General features: G+C 38.1%; 1 protein-coding gene across 4 annotated transcripts in view; it reads left to right on the top strand.

The window, feature by feature from the left end:
* Positions 1–18,900, top strand: part of LOC6036112 (protein furry) — a 180,415-nt gene that overhangs the window by 123,751 nt on the left and 37,764 nt on the right. For 2 of the 4 annotated variants that reach the window (XM_038258697.1, XM_038258695.1), the window contains 6 exons: positions 5,632–5,734; positions 11,123–11,636; positions 12,246–14,018; positions 17,278–17,700; positions 18,513–18,587; positions 18,846–18,875. In XM_038258697.1, coding sequence (XP_038114625.1) covers positions 5,632–5,734; positions 11,123–11,636; positions 12,246–14,018; positions 17,278–17,700; positions 18,513–18,587; positions 18,846–18,875 — 2,918 coding nt within the window. The remainder of the gene's footprint in view (positions 1–5,631; positions 5,735–11,122; positions 11,637–12,245; positions 14,019–17,277; positions 17,701–18,512; positions 18,588–18,845; positions 18,876–18,900) is intronic. The other 2 variants (XM_038258698.1, XM_038258696.1) reach the window with 1 other exon arrangement.

The raw sequence follows: 18,900 nt of genomic DNA, 5'->3' as shown, positions 1-18,900 counted from the left end.
TTCATCAAGCGTCCATGGCGCGGTGGTAACGTGTCGGATCAGCAACCTAGAAGTTGACGGTTCAATCCTCGTTCTGTTAAGATTTTTTTTTCTGCAATACAATCAATCTGCCGTCGGTAATGTCGATAATTGTCGGTAACGGGCAAAAATGTCATACCCCTATAACGCAAAAAATGCATGAGGACAGATTTCATGCAGATTCTGATATGCTTTCATGCCGCCATGTATCACAATCATGCGACCGCCGGTTGGGTGTTGTTACGTAAAGAAATATATGAGCAATTCTCTACCAAAACCTGTGGGGGCCTTCCCTATGACCAAATATGCTATTTTGTGTCATTGGTTCACCCATACAAGTCTCCTTACAATTTTGGCAGCTGTCCATACAAAAATGGTATGTTAATATTTAAACAGCTGTAACTTTTGAGTAAATTTTCTGATCAATTTGGTGTCTTCGGCAAAGTTGTAGGTATTGTTGAGGACTTTTGAGAAAAAAATAGGTACACGGAAAAAAAATTTGCAGATTTTTTTATCAACTTTTTTTTTACTAAAACTCAATTTCCCAAAATACGTATTTTTTTATTTTCGAGATTTTTTAATATGTTTTAGGGGACAAAAATCCGCAACTTTTGAGCCATAGAGAAACATGGTTAAAAAATCTGCCACCGAGTTATGAATTTTTGAAAAAATAGTGATTTTTGGAAAAAATCGAAGTTTTATGCAAAAACAAGTTTGACATTATTTTTTAATGAAAAATTGAATTTGCAATCGAAAAGTACTTTACAGATTTTTTGATAAAGGGCTCCGTTTTCAAGATATAGCCACCGAAAGTTTGATTTCAGCGAAATATTTGCAGTTTTTCAATTTTTAAAAATAGTGACCATGAGTGACCATTTCTAAAAATATTTTTTTTGAAAAGTTCAGAAAATTTGCTATAAAATTGTCTAATAGACAATGAAGATTGGACCTCTGGTTGCTGAGATACAGCGGCTTAAAGCAAAAGAAACACGAAAATTGAAGTTTTCTAAGTCTCACCAAAACAGTCCACCATTTTCTAATGACGATATCTCAGCAACAAATGGTCCGATTTTCAATGTTAAAACATGAAACATTCGTAAAATTTTCCGATCTTTTCACAAAAAATATTTTGAAAATTTTTAAATCAAGACTTGCTTTTTAAATGGGCGTAATATTCAATGTTTGGCCCTTTTAAAATGTTAGTCTTGATTTAAAAATTTTCAAAATATTTTTTTCGAAAAAATCGGAAAATTTCACGAATGTTTCATGTGTTAACATTGAAAATCGGACCATTAGTTGCTGAGATATCGTCATTAGAAAATGGTGGGCTGTTTTGATGAGACTTAGAAAACTTCAATTTTCGTGTTTCTTTTGCTTTAAGCCGCTGTATCTCAGCAACCAGAGGTCCAATCTTCAATGTCTCTTGGACAATTTTATAGCAAATTTTCTGAACTTTTCAAAAAAAATATTTTTAGAAATGGTCACTCATGGTCACTATTTTTAAAAATTGAAAAACTGCAAATATTTCGCTAAAATCAAACTTTGGTGGCTATATCTTGAAAACGGAGCCCTTTATCAAAAATCTGTAAAGTACTTTTCGATTGCAAATTCAATTTTGCATTAAAAATAATGTCAAACTTGTTTTTGCATGAAACTTCGACTTTTCCAAAATCACTATTTTTCAAAAATCATAACTCGGCGGCAGATTTTTGACCATGATTCTCTATGGCTCAAAGTTGCGGATTTTTGTCCCCTAAAACATAACAAAAAATCTCGAAAATAAAAAAATACGTATTTTGGGAAATTGAGTTTTAGTGAAAAAAAAGTTGATAAAAAAATCTGCAATTTTTTTTTCCGTGTACCTATTTTTTTCTCAAAAGTCCTCAACAATACCTACAACTTTGCCGAAGACACCAAATTGATCAGAAAATTCACTCAAAAGTTCCAGCTGTTTGAATATTTACATACCATTTTTGTATGGACAGCTGCCAAAATTGTATGGAGACTTGTATGGGTGAACCAATGACGCAAAATAGGGAAGGCCCCCACAAAGTTTGAGTCAAATAAAAAAATACAAAAAATGAAAATGGTCGAAATCGGCCAATTTCGTAGAGAGTTGCTCATATCAAACTTACAGCAAGAAGATTTGCCTCTAATTTTTAAATTTTGGAGCCAACATGTTTAAATTGAAAAGCTGGAACCCTCCTAACGTTTATAAAAAATATCCCAAGTAACATTTTAGGCTTTATCAAAGCTGTCACAACCGCTATAAAACCTATCAGCCAAAACCAACTTTAAACCACTTATTCGAAACAAACTCCCCAGAACTTCGAAAAACCCCACTTAAAACCCAAAAAGGCCTCCACAGAAGGTTGTTACGGCCTATTTATAAAACCTACATAGGAGTTTAAGGCTTTACAACTGAATCCTAACAACCTCCTGAAAGTCTAAATAAAACCTTTGTTAAAACCTTGTTAGGAGTTAGGGAAAAATTACATTTCATACGTTTTCATGCGTCTCTGGCAAAAAAATAAGTCTTCGTTTTGTCAAATGAGCATTGCTTTTTGGCTGCGTTAATACTCTTTTAGGAATTATGGTTTTAGGTGAGCTTTTTGCATGCCTAATGGCACTTGGCAGCTACCCTTGGTTTTAAGGAGGTGTCTTCTGCAAAGTTGTAGGTAATGTTAAATTACCATAAAACTTTTTTTTATTTTCGGAAATTGTTGATATGTAAATAAAATATATAAAAGGCATTTTTTACGCTAGAGTTTAGAATGGTGCTAAATCTGGTACCGGAGGTATGAATTTTAGGAAAACTTTGAGTTTTCCAACTAACAAACATGTTGTCAAACAAAAATTAAAAAAAATAGCTGTAAAATCATATTTGCAATCGAAATAGAAGTTTATACAACAAGTTGCAAAAAGAAGATTTTTTCAGCATGAGTCGTACATTTATCCAACCAAGTTGGATAAATACGACGAGTGCTGAAAAAATCAAGTTTTGCAACGAGTTCCATACAACATACGAAAAACACCCATTGAGTGAAATTTTAAGTCAAATTTTCATGTATTTTGTCAATAAATCGTTTAAATCAAAAAAATGTTGAAAAGTGTTACTTTTCGAAACAAGTGCTGAAAAGTTCAACTTTTTAGCATTTATTTTGAAAAGTGTTGCTACTCGATTCTGTTATTTTTGGTACAGAAAAGTAGGCTATTTCGTCGCTTAAGAATGACAGGAAAAGTAAGTAGTTTCACGACGGAATTGCAAAAATGATCGAGCAATTGTTTTGTAAAAATAAACCCTGTAATCATTTTTTGTGTGATCAGACAGCATTTTTGTACTCAATGTCAACTTATGAACACTAGGGTGCCCAGAAAAAATGACCCCCTGGTCCACAAGCGGAAAACGGTTCTTTGGGTTATTTTAAGCATCTGTGTAAATTTTGAGCGAAATTGGTTGAGATTAACCCATTGATACCCGAGCCTAAAGTTGGCGAAAAAAATGTTTTTCATACAAAAATGACTGTTTTAAATCGCTAATAACTTTTCAGGATCAAGTTTTACAGCTTTGGTATGTTCTACAAAGTTATAGAGCATTAAATTTCCAATGAGAATCTCACTTTTGGGAATATTCGGATGGAAGTAGCGCACAGTGGAGACCAAACCGTAAAAAAGTTGGTTTTTCCATACATTTTTTCAATTTTTTCCATACAAACTTCACCTTCGAGTATCAATGGGTAAATGTTGACCGATTTTGCTCATATTTGGCCCAGAGTCCTAAAATAGCTCAAGGAACAATATTCAGCTTGTGGAGCGAGGTTTTGAGAAAAAGTCCCATATTCTGGGCACCCTAATGAACACCCACCTAAAAAATAAATAGAGGCTAATAAATTTTCAATTTGTAATTGATTCCCAAATGTCAACATTATGTTTATAGAAAAGAGCAGAAAATTTATTATACATTTATTCTTTTTAGCACTGAAAATCGAAACAATAGTTTTTGAGATATCGCGAGTTGAATAATGAGAGTTAATTAGAGTTTATTTGATCCTGAAAAAAATCTCATTTCAAGAAGAAAAAAAATTAAGCTTTGAGATGCTGTATTTGTATGTTTTCGGAGCTTTTTGAAAATATTTTGAAAAATTGCAAAATGCTGACAATTTTTTCGAATAATTTAACCTTTAAATGCCTATAACTTGAAAACGGTGCAGTTTAAAAAAATGTGTCATTTTCGATTGTAAATTTGATTTTGTCTTGGAAAATGATTTTTAAAATTTTGTTTGACCATCCTAAACTCTAGGGCAAAAGATGTATTTAAAAAAAAAAAAAAAATAAGTATATTCGCAATTGAATTTTTAACTATCAAAATATAAATAAAGAGTTTTTTATTCCGTTTACTATTTTTTCTGAAAAGTTACAAAATAACCTTCTAGTAAAGAGTGGTCCAGTTCGCAAAATTAAGTGGAAATTGATTTTCCGAAAAATGGTGAAGTTTTGGAGCTTTGGTGTCTTCAGAAGACTTGTTGCAAATGAGAAGAGGCAACTTTTGATTTGATTGAAAATTAAGGTGGTTCACTATTAGGGTGATTTTGAGTATCTAACTTTGCAGGAATATTTTTGGGATGTTTTTCTGTCTTCTAAAAAGTTGTGGAGCTTGTCAATCCAATCAACTTTGTCGAGCACACCAAAATTTTATCTTGTAATCTACGCCTTCTACGATCAAATTTAGAAAAAAGTATCTGAGCAAACATTAAAAAATCTGTTTTTTTGAACGTAGAAAATCACGTTTATGTTTTAGAGAAAAGTGATAGTCGGGGCACTTTTAGCGCTCTAAAAACAATCATGTTTGGTTTTTGACAAGTCAATTTGGGTCAATTATTACTGAACAATTCTCTCTGAAATGAACCTTATTTTAAGTTTTTTTTTTGTATTTGAGTTACATTTTCTATGACCAAAGAAGCCATTTTGAATCATTTGTTCAAAATGAAAATATTTTTAAATTTATTTTTTTTGTTTGTTCTAGAGGTTCAAAGAAGCCAACTTATGAGCTTTGCCTTAGAAAGGGCAAACAATGTTTGGCAGCGAGGCCAATTTTTTTTTTAATTTTGATTTTTGGAAAATAGTGTAAACATTTTGAAATCAAAAAGTACTTTACAGAAATTTTGATAAAGTTCACTGTTTTCGAGATCAATTAATCTTTTGTTTGATTTTTGCGAAAAAACTGCCCAAGCATATTTTTTTACGTTGTCTCTTCTATCCTTTGAAAAACGAAACACTTTATAAACAAATTATAAAGAGCTTTTTCTGCATAAATCGTTTTGTTTTTAATAGTGAAAAAAAGAGCCTACAAAGTTTAAGGCAAATCAAAAAGTACAGCTTAAAAAAACTGATTCTGCAAAAAATTTACATTATTTACTAAGTCGACACCCTGCGTCCCAGCTGATCAGCACGTGGCCATTAGTTTGCCATTTGTGTTACGACAGTGCCCCGAAAAGTGCTCCTCCACCGTGGGTTGTTGTATTTTCTCGCTCTAATTGGGCTTAATTTCTTGTTGTCTAACGTTAACGCTCGTGTCGTGTTGTCTTTTCGCCCTCCCCCCCTCCACCCCACCAGGACCAGCATCGGGCAACAATGACTCCAAGGTGCAGGACATTGGCGTTGAAAAGGGCACCATCCACACCAAGCGGCACAGCGGCGAGGATCCGATCAAATCGGGGTGAGTACGAAACTATGGTGTATTGGGTGGTTTTTCTCTGGGAAGCTATGTCTTTCGTAGTTACTGATTGATTCAGTGATGATTCGTTGGGAATGTAACTGGAGTGGGCGCTGCTCTAACAACGAAAACACATTAATTTTGTGTCCTGTCATGGTTTTCCGGAGTGCACCAAGCCAAAGGCGATAGAAATTAGTTCCGGCAGGCGTTAATTAATGGATCAGTTGACGAGGTCTTGTACAAAAAAAAAAACAACCCCACAGGAAGATTTTAATTATCATTGAGAGCATAATGATGCACGAAAGATATTTCGATTATCCTTTGTCATTAACTTCAAACAGATTTTTTATCCTCCTCACCCTCGAGGAATTTCGCCCATTTTTTGTTAATTCGGTTTAATTTGGTTTGTTTGATCACAGTAAAGCACATCTCGCTCAAACATTACTGCCTTTCCTGCGATACGGCGATGCTGGTAACAGCTTGAGTAAACGAAACATCGTCGAATCAAAATTGTTCTCATATCATAAATATGCAAATGGCCTCTCGTAGCTCGTCGTGCTATTTCTTGCCACCAACAAGAGTTCGCAGACAGTACCGGTGGCGTATAATTTTACATTATGAGAACACATAGTATGGCAGCAGCAGAAAACCAAACATCGAATATTCTGCTGAACTGTTGATACTGACTCGTGCCGAGGTTTGAGATCGCTGGCTGGGTCTCGATAAAGAGAAGTTGAGTTGTTTGAGAACAAATATGCCGGCATCCGGGGACCATTGTTGGCTGCCTGCCTTTTTTTCTGTCGAGTAAACAATAATGTTCTATCTAATCTGTTGCACATAATCTGTGGGGAAAGCCGAAAGCATAATTGAATGTTGCTGAACGTTACACTGTAAAAACCAGCAATTCAGTGCCTTTTATAAAAAAATTTATGTAAATTATCTCCGTCTGTTAATCGTGAGATTCCTGGTTTGATTCTTAAAACAATTACTTTTTAGATTTTTTTTTTTTCATTTGTGTTGTCAAAATAACTGATTGTATACTTATACTTATATTAAAAATAACTTCTTCGAACCTGCGTTTTTTGTAGTGGAATAGAGAAAACGTTCCGTATTATGAGTGGATATGTCTGTTTCAGGTTTATGTGCACGTGAAGTTAGGGTTTATATTTCATGACAATAAGAAATTTGTTCTTAAATTATTATTATTCTAAACAAAAAATATATAAAAAATAAAGTAATAACTGTCGAGATTCGAACCAAGAACCTTTAAAATACTATACAGTCCCTTAGGCTTGCTGGGCATAAAGAGTTCTAAACTTTTCCTGTGTGGTAGGCGCAGAAACCATGACAGTTTTGTATACCCGATCCACACCGCCGTCACACCAAACTTCGATTTCGGTGCATGGATCAATAGGGTGTAATATGGTTGTATGGAAAAAAATAAAGTTGTCCAAATTTAGCGAGCACAGCAATTTTTCAGTTCCTTTAGGGGTCCTAAACAACTCCCCAAAGTTTGGGAACGATTGGTTTAGTCCTCTCTTTGCGCAAAGCGATTCTATTTTCCATATAAATTTGTATGGGAAAAACATTTTTTTTGGATTTTGATATTTATAAAATCCACGTTTCACGCTATATCAAAACCGGATTCATATTCGGATGCTCTGGAATGTGCTCTACAACTTTCCCGAAGAGAGTTTGTTGCTAACTTGCTCCTATAAAAAGATACAGCTTGTTCAAAACTCGTCTAAAACGTGTTTTTTGATCGAAAATCACGTTTTAGACGAGTTTTGAGGACGCTGTATCTTCTTTCAGGGACAAGCTAGCACCATACTCTCTTCGGGAAAGTTGTAGAGCACATTCCAGAGCATCCGAATATGAATTTGGTTTTAGTACAGCGTGAAACTTGGATTTTATAAATATCAAAAATAAAAAAAAATTGGTTTTCCCATACAAATTTATATGGAAAATTGAATCGCTTTGCTCAAAGTGAGGACTAAACCAATCGTTCCCAAACTTTGGGGAGTTGTTTAGGACCCAAAAAGGAACTGAAAAATTGCTGTGCTGGAAAATCGATTTTGATATTACACCCTAATGGATCAAGCTACCGAGCTTTGTCGGCAGGCTTCACTGAACACCAAGATCTGGTGCGCCGTGGTGCGGTTTTCGTGTCACTCTAGAAACCAAACCGAGCTGTTTGTTGTCACACCATAGCAACTGTACCGAAAGCACCTTGGTACACCACCGGTGCACCCAAACTGTATACCAAGGATGCAACTCAACATATGGTTGATCCAAGTAAACCGGAGGCGACATTGTTTTGATTGAGGTTTGCCAGCCATCATTCACAACTTCGGGATGGCGTGGCGGTTGTTGTCTCCGTCTTTTTACCACGAGGTTCCTGGTTCAATCCTGGGTACAAATATTTTTGAGGATTTTTTTTTTTCAATATTTGCTGTCAAAATTACTGATTATATACATTTTTTAAGTAACTTCTTCGAACCTGCGACGCTTTAGTCAAAGAGTTAGAAAATTGAATGGATTTTTGTAGTGGAATAGAGAAAACATTCCATAGGGACGTGGCGTTACATCGTGCTGCCACCTGGTTTTTTTAAGCGCAAGAGTGTAAAAGTGCTGAGTCATCGTCTAAAAATAGACGGCGTCCTATCTCGCCCAGCAAAATGAAGTCGATAAAGTAGTCGGTTTCGATGAGCAAAAGTGGAAAATGTGGTCTAAAAATAGCGACGCCATCCCCCTATATTATGCAGGCAGGTTTAAGTGAAAATGCCTATTTCAGGGTTATATGCACGAGAAGTTAAAGTTTATATTTCATGACACTGCGAAATTCTATTCCTAACGAACTATTCTAAACAAATAAAAAACATTCAAAAAATAAAATAATAACTGTCGAGATTCGAACCAAGAACCTTTAAAATACTAATGCACTGCCTTTGACAACCACACCATTAAGAACTGTTGGGTTCAGTTGGCTTGCAAGGCATCAACAGTTCCAAACTTCTCCCGTGTGGTAGGCGCAGAAACCATGTCAGTTTTGTGTACCCGATCCACACCGCCGTCACACCAAACTTCGGTTTGGTGCACCGATCAAGCTACCGAGTTGTGTCGGGTTTTGGGTCGTGACGAGAAATGGTGCGCATAGAAAAACCGGTATCATAGCAAACCGTTGTCGCACCCGTCAAAAGGTAAGTCTGTTTGTCGGGTTTGGTTCGTGACGAGAAATGGTGCGCAAAAAAAAAAAACCGGTATCATAGAAAACCGTTGCCGCACCCGCCAATAGTGAAGGCTGATTGTATATGATTCTGATAGGAACAACGTGGAGTTCTATACCCACGAGAAACGAAGCGAGCGGCAACTCCGGGTCGTTGTGAGAGGACTTCCACCGGTTTCACCCGAATACGTCAAGAAGAACCTCAAGGAAGCGCAAAACCTGGATGGAATGTTAACATTAACCTTAACATGTTAACATAAAGTTGAGAATGAAATTGCCACTGAATCCGCTTTGTAAATGCCGGCCCCGATACTCTTCAAGGATGTTCCCCTCAGGAACTGGGAAAGATTTACTTTTTTTTTACTACAACCCAACCCCGCCTTTAAGCGGGCTTCGATTTAAAAAAATCACCAAAAATCCAATTTTCAACCAATTTTGATCTTTAAAAAGCATTGGAAAAAAGAACCCTTAAAATTTCAGAAAATTTATGGGTTGGAAGTTTTACTTGTTTTATGTGACTTTGTCAATGTTTTTAAAAATGAAATTTTTTAAGGGGTCAACTTTGGCTGTGTTTTTTTACTAACATTTCCTATATTTTAAGTAAAAAGAAGTATGCAGTAATTTTTCTAGTGTTCCAGACTATTTCTCTACGCATTTTTTACAATTTAAATGATAATGGTTCCATTTTATAGCAGAAAATGTGAAAAACAAGCAAAAAATTTAAAAAGTGACTGTAAAAACATGAAAAAACTAGGCAGGCAAAATGTAATGATGGGAGGTGATAGAATAGGCCAAATACTACCAAAAACAAACATAAACTAAACAAGATAAATGCAAATTGTACCACTAAAAATGAAACAAGAAAAACATAAAACAAGAAAAGTAAAGTTTTCCGTAGAACAAAAGTTGCTCAAAATGACCTGCTAAACACGGGAAAAATAAAAAAAATCGAAAAAAAATTTGGGCAGTAGAGGGTTAAGAATAAAAAAAAATATTCTGATAGGGTGACAAAAAAAAATAAAATTTTGGAAAATCGTAACTGATACCACCAGCTCGATTCTTCAGGTAAAAATAAGTTACTGTGACAATTTTGAGCCAAATCGGTTAAAGGTCGCTTTTTGTCGTTGAAGTTTGTATGAAATATTCAAAAAATGTATGGGGAAAAGCAACTATTTCAAAATTCCGCCGAAAGGTGGCGTTAAATGGGGCGGATCATTGTCATGTGTGATATTCTTGAGTAAAATTTTATGACAAACTACTTTGTCTAAGACAATCCGAGTTAACGCCGTTGAGTTATTTACGATTTAAAGAAGCGTTTTTGTATTAAAAAAAAAATCGCCAAAAAGCGACCCTTAAACTTTAACTGATTTCGCTCAAAATTTTCACAGGGGGTATCAGTGATGTCGATTTTTTTTATTGTCACCCTATTCATGATTTATCTATGGTTGCTGAGATATGGCCTTTCAAAGACAAACATTTGTGAAACTTTTACACTTTTTGAAAATAAAATCGATTGCAAAATTATGGCTCTCTTTGCAGTTTTCGGAGAGATTGAGAGACTCAGTGCTGAGAGCGCATAGTCGAGGAAAAGGGGAGGAGTGATAGAGAGAGAATGACATCGCTGGGAATCACGAGACACAAGAAGAGATCTCACAAGCTACAGTGACGGCCGCTATACTCTCGAATGTTTTTGGTGCAGAGATAATCAATTTTCTATCACTCATTTCCAACACTGCCATTTGGTATCACTTAATCCAGAATATTCCTTGTAAAAATGCCTGCTGTTTAAATTCAAAATCACGACAAACATTTCAAACATTTGCTGCATAATTGGCGTGGGAACTGGTTTAAAAATATCCGTTCAGAAATCAATTTTCTCTTCCACTAAATTAATAATTCAAGTTTCAATGTTGATTTGAGCGCACAATAGCAAAAGTAAATTAAGGGTAGTTCAATATTTCTGCTCCATTACGTCCTTGACTCAATTGCAGAGTATACAATTCGAATTGTGCAACTTTGCATTTTCCGATTAATAATTTTCCTCATCCCCCAACAGAGTTAAAGAGCTCTTTCAATTATCCCGCCCGAATAAATCCACTTGTTTTCGTGCGCATTCTGTGGCTCATCCTACTTTCCCGTTTTTTTTTTCTCTCATTTCATGCCAGCACGTGCAAGTCGGACAGTGCCCTGCGGACGTTCGCCAACAGTTACCGACCGCCGAGGGGAAGCGATAAAATCCGCACGGCGTCCGGCCCGTGCGTGCTGCCCCGCCACGAGGACGTTCTGCTGATGACCGAGTCGGAAATGAACCAGGAGGACAACTTTGCCCAACTGCGGAACTCGGGCGGCGGCGGTGGTGGTGGTGGAGGAGGAGGAGGCGTCGGAATTGACCAGCAGTCCTCGTCCGCTTCGTCGGCGCCGCACCCGTTGCCGATGCCCGAGTACGGGGGTTACTTTGCTCCGCTGACCGAGTTTCTGCCGGACGCGAGCAGTCCGATCAGTGGCTTCCATCGGTGCAACGTGGCCGTGATGCTGCTGACCGATATCGTCGTGGACGGGATTCCGGGCCTGGACTGGACGCTGCACGTGCCACTGATGTTGCACATTCTGTTCCTCGGGTTGGACCACACGCGGCCGATTGTGCGGGACCATTGCAAAAAGTTGCTGCTCAACTTGCTGGTAAGTGTGTTTGGTGTGTGTGGTTTGTCGGTACGATAGTTGAATGAAATATTGCCGGTTGGAGTGAAACGTACGCCACATGGCCATAGATTGCGTTCCCTGCATTATTAGTTTGCCACAAGGGAAACTTTGAAAGCTGAAAATTTTAAAAATTACTTCTTTGCTCCTTTTCAAAAGAGTTCAATCAATCTTTCTAACACGTGGAGCTTTGCAACATCTTAGTCACTAACTCACTTACTTGAATGGCACGTGAACGAAAGAGCGTTGAATCAATTTTCTTTGTTGAAAGAATTATTTAAGTTGGGGTAACGTGCTTTTGAGTGTAAAATGCTTTTTCAAGAAATTGAACAGTACTCTGAGACTTGTGGGTGAATGACGAATTGAGAGAAATTCTCTTCGCAATTTTTTAATTTTTGTTTGGATCAGACTCTGTCCCATGCGCAATTTTCTACGAAACTCTTCCTGGCTTTCGCTATGGCAAAAATTACATTTTTATTCATTGCCTCGTCTAATACATTTACCGAGAGTTTTTCATTGTATTAAAATTCAGCTCTAAGCAATTTTCTAATCAAATTAAACCATAATTTCCTAAATCCCAAAATCCCACAGATTGTTCTAGCGGAGCACAACGACCACCTGAATGTGGCGAAGATCCTCCTGAACAGCGACACGTCCAAACTTCGGCTCGGACTGACCGTACCCTCACTCCCTGTGATCGATCACAACTTTACCGAACCCGACCAGGAGTTTGACAGCTACCTGTTCGGACTAAACGGAACCGTCCCCCAAGCGACGCTATCCCCGGCGTCAAACCAACCGAACGAGGAAACCCCGGTGCCGACGATCATCACCGAAGAGAACGCCCCGCCCCAGCCGGGCCCGTTGATGCCCACGGCGCACGTTATCAAAAGCCTGATCAGGTTCCTCTCCCAGGACAGCAGCGCTCAACCCCTGTGGAACTACGAGGATATCACCGCGAAGGTGTGGACTATTAAGTCGGCGGAACAGTTGCAGTGCTTCCTCCGGCATATCGTGAAGGTGTTCACCGACAGCTATTCCCATGCGCGAATCGCCGAACGGTGGGCACAAACGGCGTTACAGCTGGGCCTCAGTTGCTCCTCGCGTCACTATGCCGGTCGTAGTTTGCAGGTGTTCCGCTCGCTCAATGTGCCGATCAACTCGCGCATGCTGAGCGATATTCTATCGCGGCTGATCGAAACCGTAGCCGAACAGGGAGAGGACATGCAGGGCTACGTAACGGAGCTGCTGCTCACGCTGGAGGCGGCCGTCGACAGTCTGGACTCGGACTTTAGACCGTTGGACGTGATGAAGGACATCTTCAAGAGTACGCCCAATCTGAACAACAAGGACGGCGCCATTTCGAACGTGTACGGGAACAAACGCACCAGCGATGGAATCCCCGGTTCTCCCCAAACCATGACGAACATCCTGTCCGGAGGACACACCCGCAGCACCAGCTACTCGATCTCGTACTGCTCGCGCAAGGCGGCCAACTCCCCGATCGACAAACAGGTCGAACTGCGCAATCGTTCCAACGTGCTCGAACTCGAACGCAACGCCAACAAGTTTGGCGGAACTTCCCTATCGCGATCGCGAAGCGCACAAAGCTTGAAGCTTCTCGGCGATACGGCCACCCAAGACGACAAGATGACCATTCTGGCGCAACTGTTCTGGCTGGCAGTCTCCCTGCTGGAAAGCGACTACGAACACGAGTTCCTACTGGCGCTGAGACTGCTAACCCGCGTCCTGCACCGACTCCCGCTCGATCGCCCCGACGCACGGGACAAAGTGGAGAAACTCCAGCAACAGCTCAAATGGTCAACCTACCCAGGAATGCACGCGCTCCTGCTCAAAGGATGCACCCATTCCACCACGTACGAACCCTCGATCGCGGTCCTGTCCCAACTGTCACCCCTCCTAAACCTCCCGGTGTGTGACCCCACCCAAAGTTGCGCCTTCCCGATGAACGTGATCGCGCTGCTTCCGTACATGCTGCTGCACTACGAGGACGCCAACGACATCTGCATCCGGAGTGCGGAAAACATCGCGCAGGTCTCGTCCGAGATGGGCCTTAAGCTGGAAAACCTCGGCACCGTAATGACGCTGTATAGTCGGAAAACGTTCAGCAAGGAGTCGTTCCAGTGGACAAAGTGTGTCGTCAAGTACCTGTACGACACGTACGCCCACATGGGACTGCACATGTTGGCCTTCCTCACGGAGGTCATGGAGAAGGGACCGAATCAGATCCAGCTGCAGGTGCTGAGCGTGATCCACTGCATGCTGCACTACATCGATCTGTCGTCGGTGCTGGCTCAGCCGATCGCGGGGGATCTGCTGCGCGTCATCTCCAAGCATCTGGATGTAAGTACTTCCCAAATTGATAACTGTTTTTCTTACCTTCAACCGACCTGTTTATCCAACGAGACAAAAAAAAAAAAACAGTCGACCTTCCATTAGGGTGACAATAAAAAAAATCGTCATCAGGCATATCTTCTGACTCGATTCCTTAGGCAAAAAAAAGTAACGGTGCCAATTTTGAGCCAAATCGGTTAAGGTTCAAGGTTCGTTATAGACCGTTTAAATTGGTGAAAAAAAAATCACATCATGCAACAATTTTTCTTTAAATCGCTGATAACTCGTCATGGTTAACTCAGATCGTTATGCGGTCTTCGAGTAATTTGTTTGCCATAAAATTTAACATAAGAATCTCACACTTGACAATGTTCCGACAAGTTTATCGCCACCATTTTTTTTTATTTTCTTCATATTTTTTTCGAATTTTTCTAATAAAAAATTCCGCGATTATTAGCGACCCTTAAACCTTAACCAATTTGGCTCAAAAGTGGCACAAATACTTATTTTTATCTAAAGAATCAAGCCAGCGGGTTTTTATCCAGATTTCCCATACAAGTCTCCATACAATGTTGGTTTGTGATGGTGCAAAGTATTGTTTAGGAGACATTAAAATGATTTTTTTTGTGGCAACATTAAATTTACATTTTTTTTTCTTGATTGAATGTAAATATGGTATAGATTTTCGATTTCCTTTCGTTTTTAAAAAGCTGAGAAGGTTTGCAAATGGACAATTTTCCTAATTTCATGGTTCAGACCTAATTATAAAATTAAAATATCTCGATTTTTCAGAACTACTTTTCAGTGGTTCTTTTTTTCAAAAAGTATTTTTTCAAAGAAATCGATAATGACTCAAGGTTGTTAACGAAAAAGTTATCGAAGCTCGATAACGATAACGATAATCTATCGTTACAGTTATCCTTTTTTAGATAAACCTATTGGCGATAATCCTATCGCCGATAATGGAAGATAACTCATTTTTAAATTCATTTTTAAAATCGACTTAATTAAACCACATCATTTTAAATTTTCAATGCTTTCACTAAGAATATATTTTTTGAAAATTTTGTAAATTTCAAAGTATAAATACTCAAAATTGTTCACAAAATACCGTATTTTTAACGAACTACTCAAATTTTCATCATTTGCAATGTGGGTTCAAACGAATCAAAAATTTTATGTTTTTTCTCTTTATTACAGTTTTTTTTTAAACCAAATAATGTATTTTTTCGAAAATATAATACTCAAATTTTAAAAATTTGCAATACGGGTATCAAAAGATGCGAAATTTGCATTTTCACAATACTAGAGTTTTTTTTTGAAAATACTAAAATTCGCACAATCTACCGCATTTTTTTTTTTCGAAAATACTCATATTTTTAAAATTTGCAATATGGGTATTAAACTAAACGAAATTTTAATTGCTTTTTTGTATGAATTGTTTTTTTTTTTACAAAATACAGTATTTTTTCGAAAGTACTCAAATTTTCACAATTTACAATATGGGTTTCAAACGAAGCAAAATTTGATTTGCTTTTTCACTTTATTTTTTTTTTATGAAATACTCAAATTTTCACAAAATACCGTATTTTTACGAAACTTCTCACATTTTCATAATTTGCAATATGGGTATTGACACTATCAAAAGGAAATGGTAAGATGCAATAGTAATATTGCTAGGTTTGATAGTGTCAAAAGGTAAGATCAAAGAATAAGGATTATATGAAACTATATTGTCATAATTATTGTATTCACTGAAATATCTATCCGCTTTCTACCCCCAATGTGTCCTGCACTGGGGGTGCCTGGGGTAACTTCGAGTTGACCTGGGCCGCCCGAGGAATTATGTCGTAGGTGGCTCGTGTACAGTCTCACTCACCTCTCCTCGCGGCAAGGTTTTCCGTAGGTCTACACTCGAACATGCAACATGGGACAGCATGAATCTTCAGCTGAAGCCGGACGAATGTATTCCGAAATTACAGAATTACAGAATTACAGAAATACTCAAATTTTCACAAAATACCGTATTTTTACGAAACTTCTCACATTTTCATAATTTGCAATATGGGTATTAAACTAAGCGAAATTTTACATACTTTTTCACTTTATTGTTTTTTTTTCACAAAATATCATATTTTTTCGAAAGTTGAGTGGAACAGGGACTACCCCCCGGGCTCTTTCGGACCGGGACTAGGAAAGAGAAAGGAATTGGGACTTAAATGCTTAGTTGTAGACGTAGGGTCGAGAATAGCTATATGTATACAATGTACGACTGTTGTTAAATAAACTACCTGAAAAAAGTACTCAAATTAAAAAAAAATCAATATGGTTATCAATAGAAGCGAAATTGGCATTTTCACATTATTAGAGTTTTTTTTTGAAAATACTAAAATTCACACAATCCACCGCATTTTTTTCGAAAATACTCATATTTTTAAAATTTGCAATATGGGTAACAAATGAAACAAAATTTTAAATGCTTTTTTGTATGAGTTTTATTTTTACAAAATACAGTATTTTTTCGAAAGTACTCAAATTTTCATAATTTACAATATGGGTTTCAAACGAAGCGAAATTATGTTTGCTTTTTCCCTTTATTTTTTTGAAATACTCAAATTTTCACAAAATACTGTATTTTATCGACGATGATTTTATCGATTAATAACCTTGGATAATGTATAGGTGTAACTTGAAAACGGTAAATTTTTACAAAAGATTGTTAAGTTCTTTTCGATTGCAAATTTGATTTAGCTTAAAAAGGTGATTTAAATATTTTTTGTCCAGTTTTGTGATATTTTCCAAATACTACTTTTTTTTCAAAAATCATACCTCCTAAATAAGATTTTTCACCATCACGCTCTAAGGCTCAGAAGATGTCTTTCTATTCCCCTAAAACAAAAAATAATAAATTATATAAATTTTAAAAATGTGTAATTTATCTTTTATTGATTGAAAGCTAAATACAAAAAATCAGATTTATTTTTTCCGCAGAAATGAAAATATAAAAATCGCAAAGAAATTTGGAAATTGTAGAGAACAAATACTAGAGTATCTCTTGCGAAATCTAAAATTCACCACAATGTTAGAGAATGTAACTGGAAATGGTAAAGGAAATTAAGAAACTTTGATAGACCCTTCAGCGAATTTGCCAGCTCAACAATCCGAACACCGTCGCGTCTCGCTGGATAAAACAAAAAAGAAAAAGTTGAAAAGTAATCCGCCCCAAATTGCCCAACCAAATTAATTTATTCCCATGAACCACCAACAGAGTCCCAACTGGAAGGAGGCGCTCAAAATTCTGAAACTGGTGGTGACGCGCAGCTCCAGCCTGCAGGTCGTGCCGCAGCAGTCGGAGAGCAGTTCGGCGTACGCGAACCTCCACGCCAGCTACAGCGATTCGGAAATGTTCTGCAAGAAGGAGCTAGCGGGCCGGACGATGGAATTTTCGTTCGACGTTTCCCAGACGCCGCTGATTGGGCGAAAAATTCTGCTCAAATCGGACGGCGAGAGCACAATTGTGGCGGCGGCCGCGGCCCAATTTTCCAAGAATGGAGGAGGAGGAATGGGAGGAGGTGGAGGGGGTCATTACGGTGGTCACGCGGGCACGCCAAACTCGCCGCGACGGAGTGCGAGTCTGTCGCCGGCAGACACGGCACCGCTCAGCGGCTGGAAGCGGCCCTGGATGTCGCAGGTGAGATGGATTGGATGTTTGAAGAGATATTTGTGTGTGTGTGGGATGGAATGATCGGCTCGTGCGGAGAAAATCCATGCCAAAAAGGGGGTTAGAAGCGACCTTCCAATATCTTGAAGAAACTTTGTAGTCATTTTGAACACAGACCACATATTTTGTCAGTATTTTGATTCAACTATACTGCCGTTCTACGCATAATTGTCCCATGTTCAAAAAAGTGCAACTGAGAAAAACGCGATTGAAATTTTTCGACCGATTTCTGTGTTTCTACGCATAATTGTCCCGTGGGTTCCTATTCGCCCTATGTGTCCCTAATCACCCCAGTCAGCAGTTTATCACTTTTATTTGTGATTCTCTTGCTTTACAAAAGGTAAACAAGACATAATGTTTAGTAAAACTAATGATTCCGTGTAAGAAAATACTTGGTGGGACAATTATGCGTAGAAGTTTAACGATGGGACAAACAGACTTGGTGTTGTTTTTAATGAGTTTCCGAACAAAGTACCAGATTTTATGTGTTTTTCTTAAAGTACACATCAAACTAAACTTAAAAATGTCATAAAGTCAAAATCGACCAAAACTGACATGGGACAATTATGCGTAGAACGGCAGTATAGCTCAATTTAAAAAAAAAAAAAGGTTTATTTGGCTGTTGTTTAGCATGACTCTACAAAGTTTCGCACCCAAAAATCGGACCCGGAATCTGTTCTAAACTCGCCCTCGCGGTGGGCGGCGGGAACAAAATAACTTTGTTAACTGAAACTTTGTTTTGCTTCCTTTTTTCATTCTTTTTTTAACTTCACTTTATCTAGGGTCGTGTTCGTGAGTGCTTGGTAAACCTGCTAACCACTTGTGGCCAACGCGTGGGACTCCCCAAGAGCCCTTCGGTAAGTGTGCATTCTTTATCCTCCCTGAAGATGATGATGGCGATTCACTTGAGCAGTAAAATAAAGAAAATTCTTTGGATGTTTTCTTGCGGCTAGCGTAAAGTTGAGCTCGAAAGTGCTATTGGCGGCGGGTCCGAGACCTGTTTCTGACAAAAATAACAATATTTATTCGCATTAGCGTAACTTGTGTGTGGGGGCGGTGTTTTTTCGTTCTTGTGCTAAATTTAAACCTTGTCTACTCTTATAATACGCTCGCAGGATGATATTTTAAGCTCGCTTTACTCAAAGGTAATTCAAATGGTAGAGGGTAATT

The sequence above is a fragment of the Culex quinquefasciatus genome, chromosome 3 (assembly GCF_015732765.1).
Source record: "Culex quinquefasciatus strain JHB chromosome 3, VPISU_Cqui_1.0_pri_paternal, whole genome shotgun sequence".
NCBI classification, from domain to species: Eukaryota; Metazoa; Arthropoda; class Insecta; order Diptera; family Culicidae; genus Culex; species Culex quinquefasciatus.
This window is presented reverse-complemented; position numbering and strand designations above follow the sequence as displayed.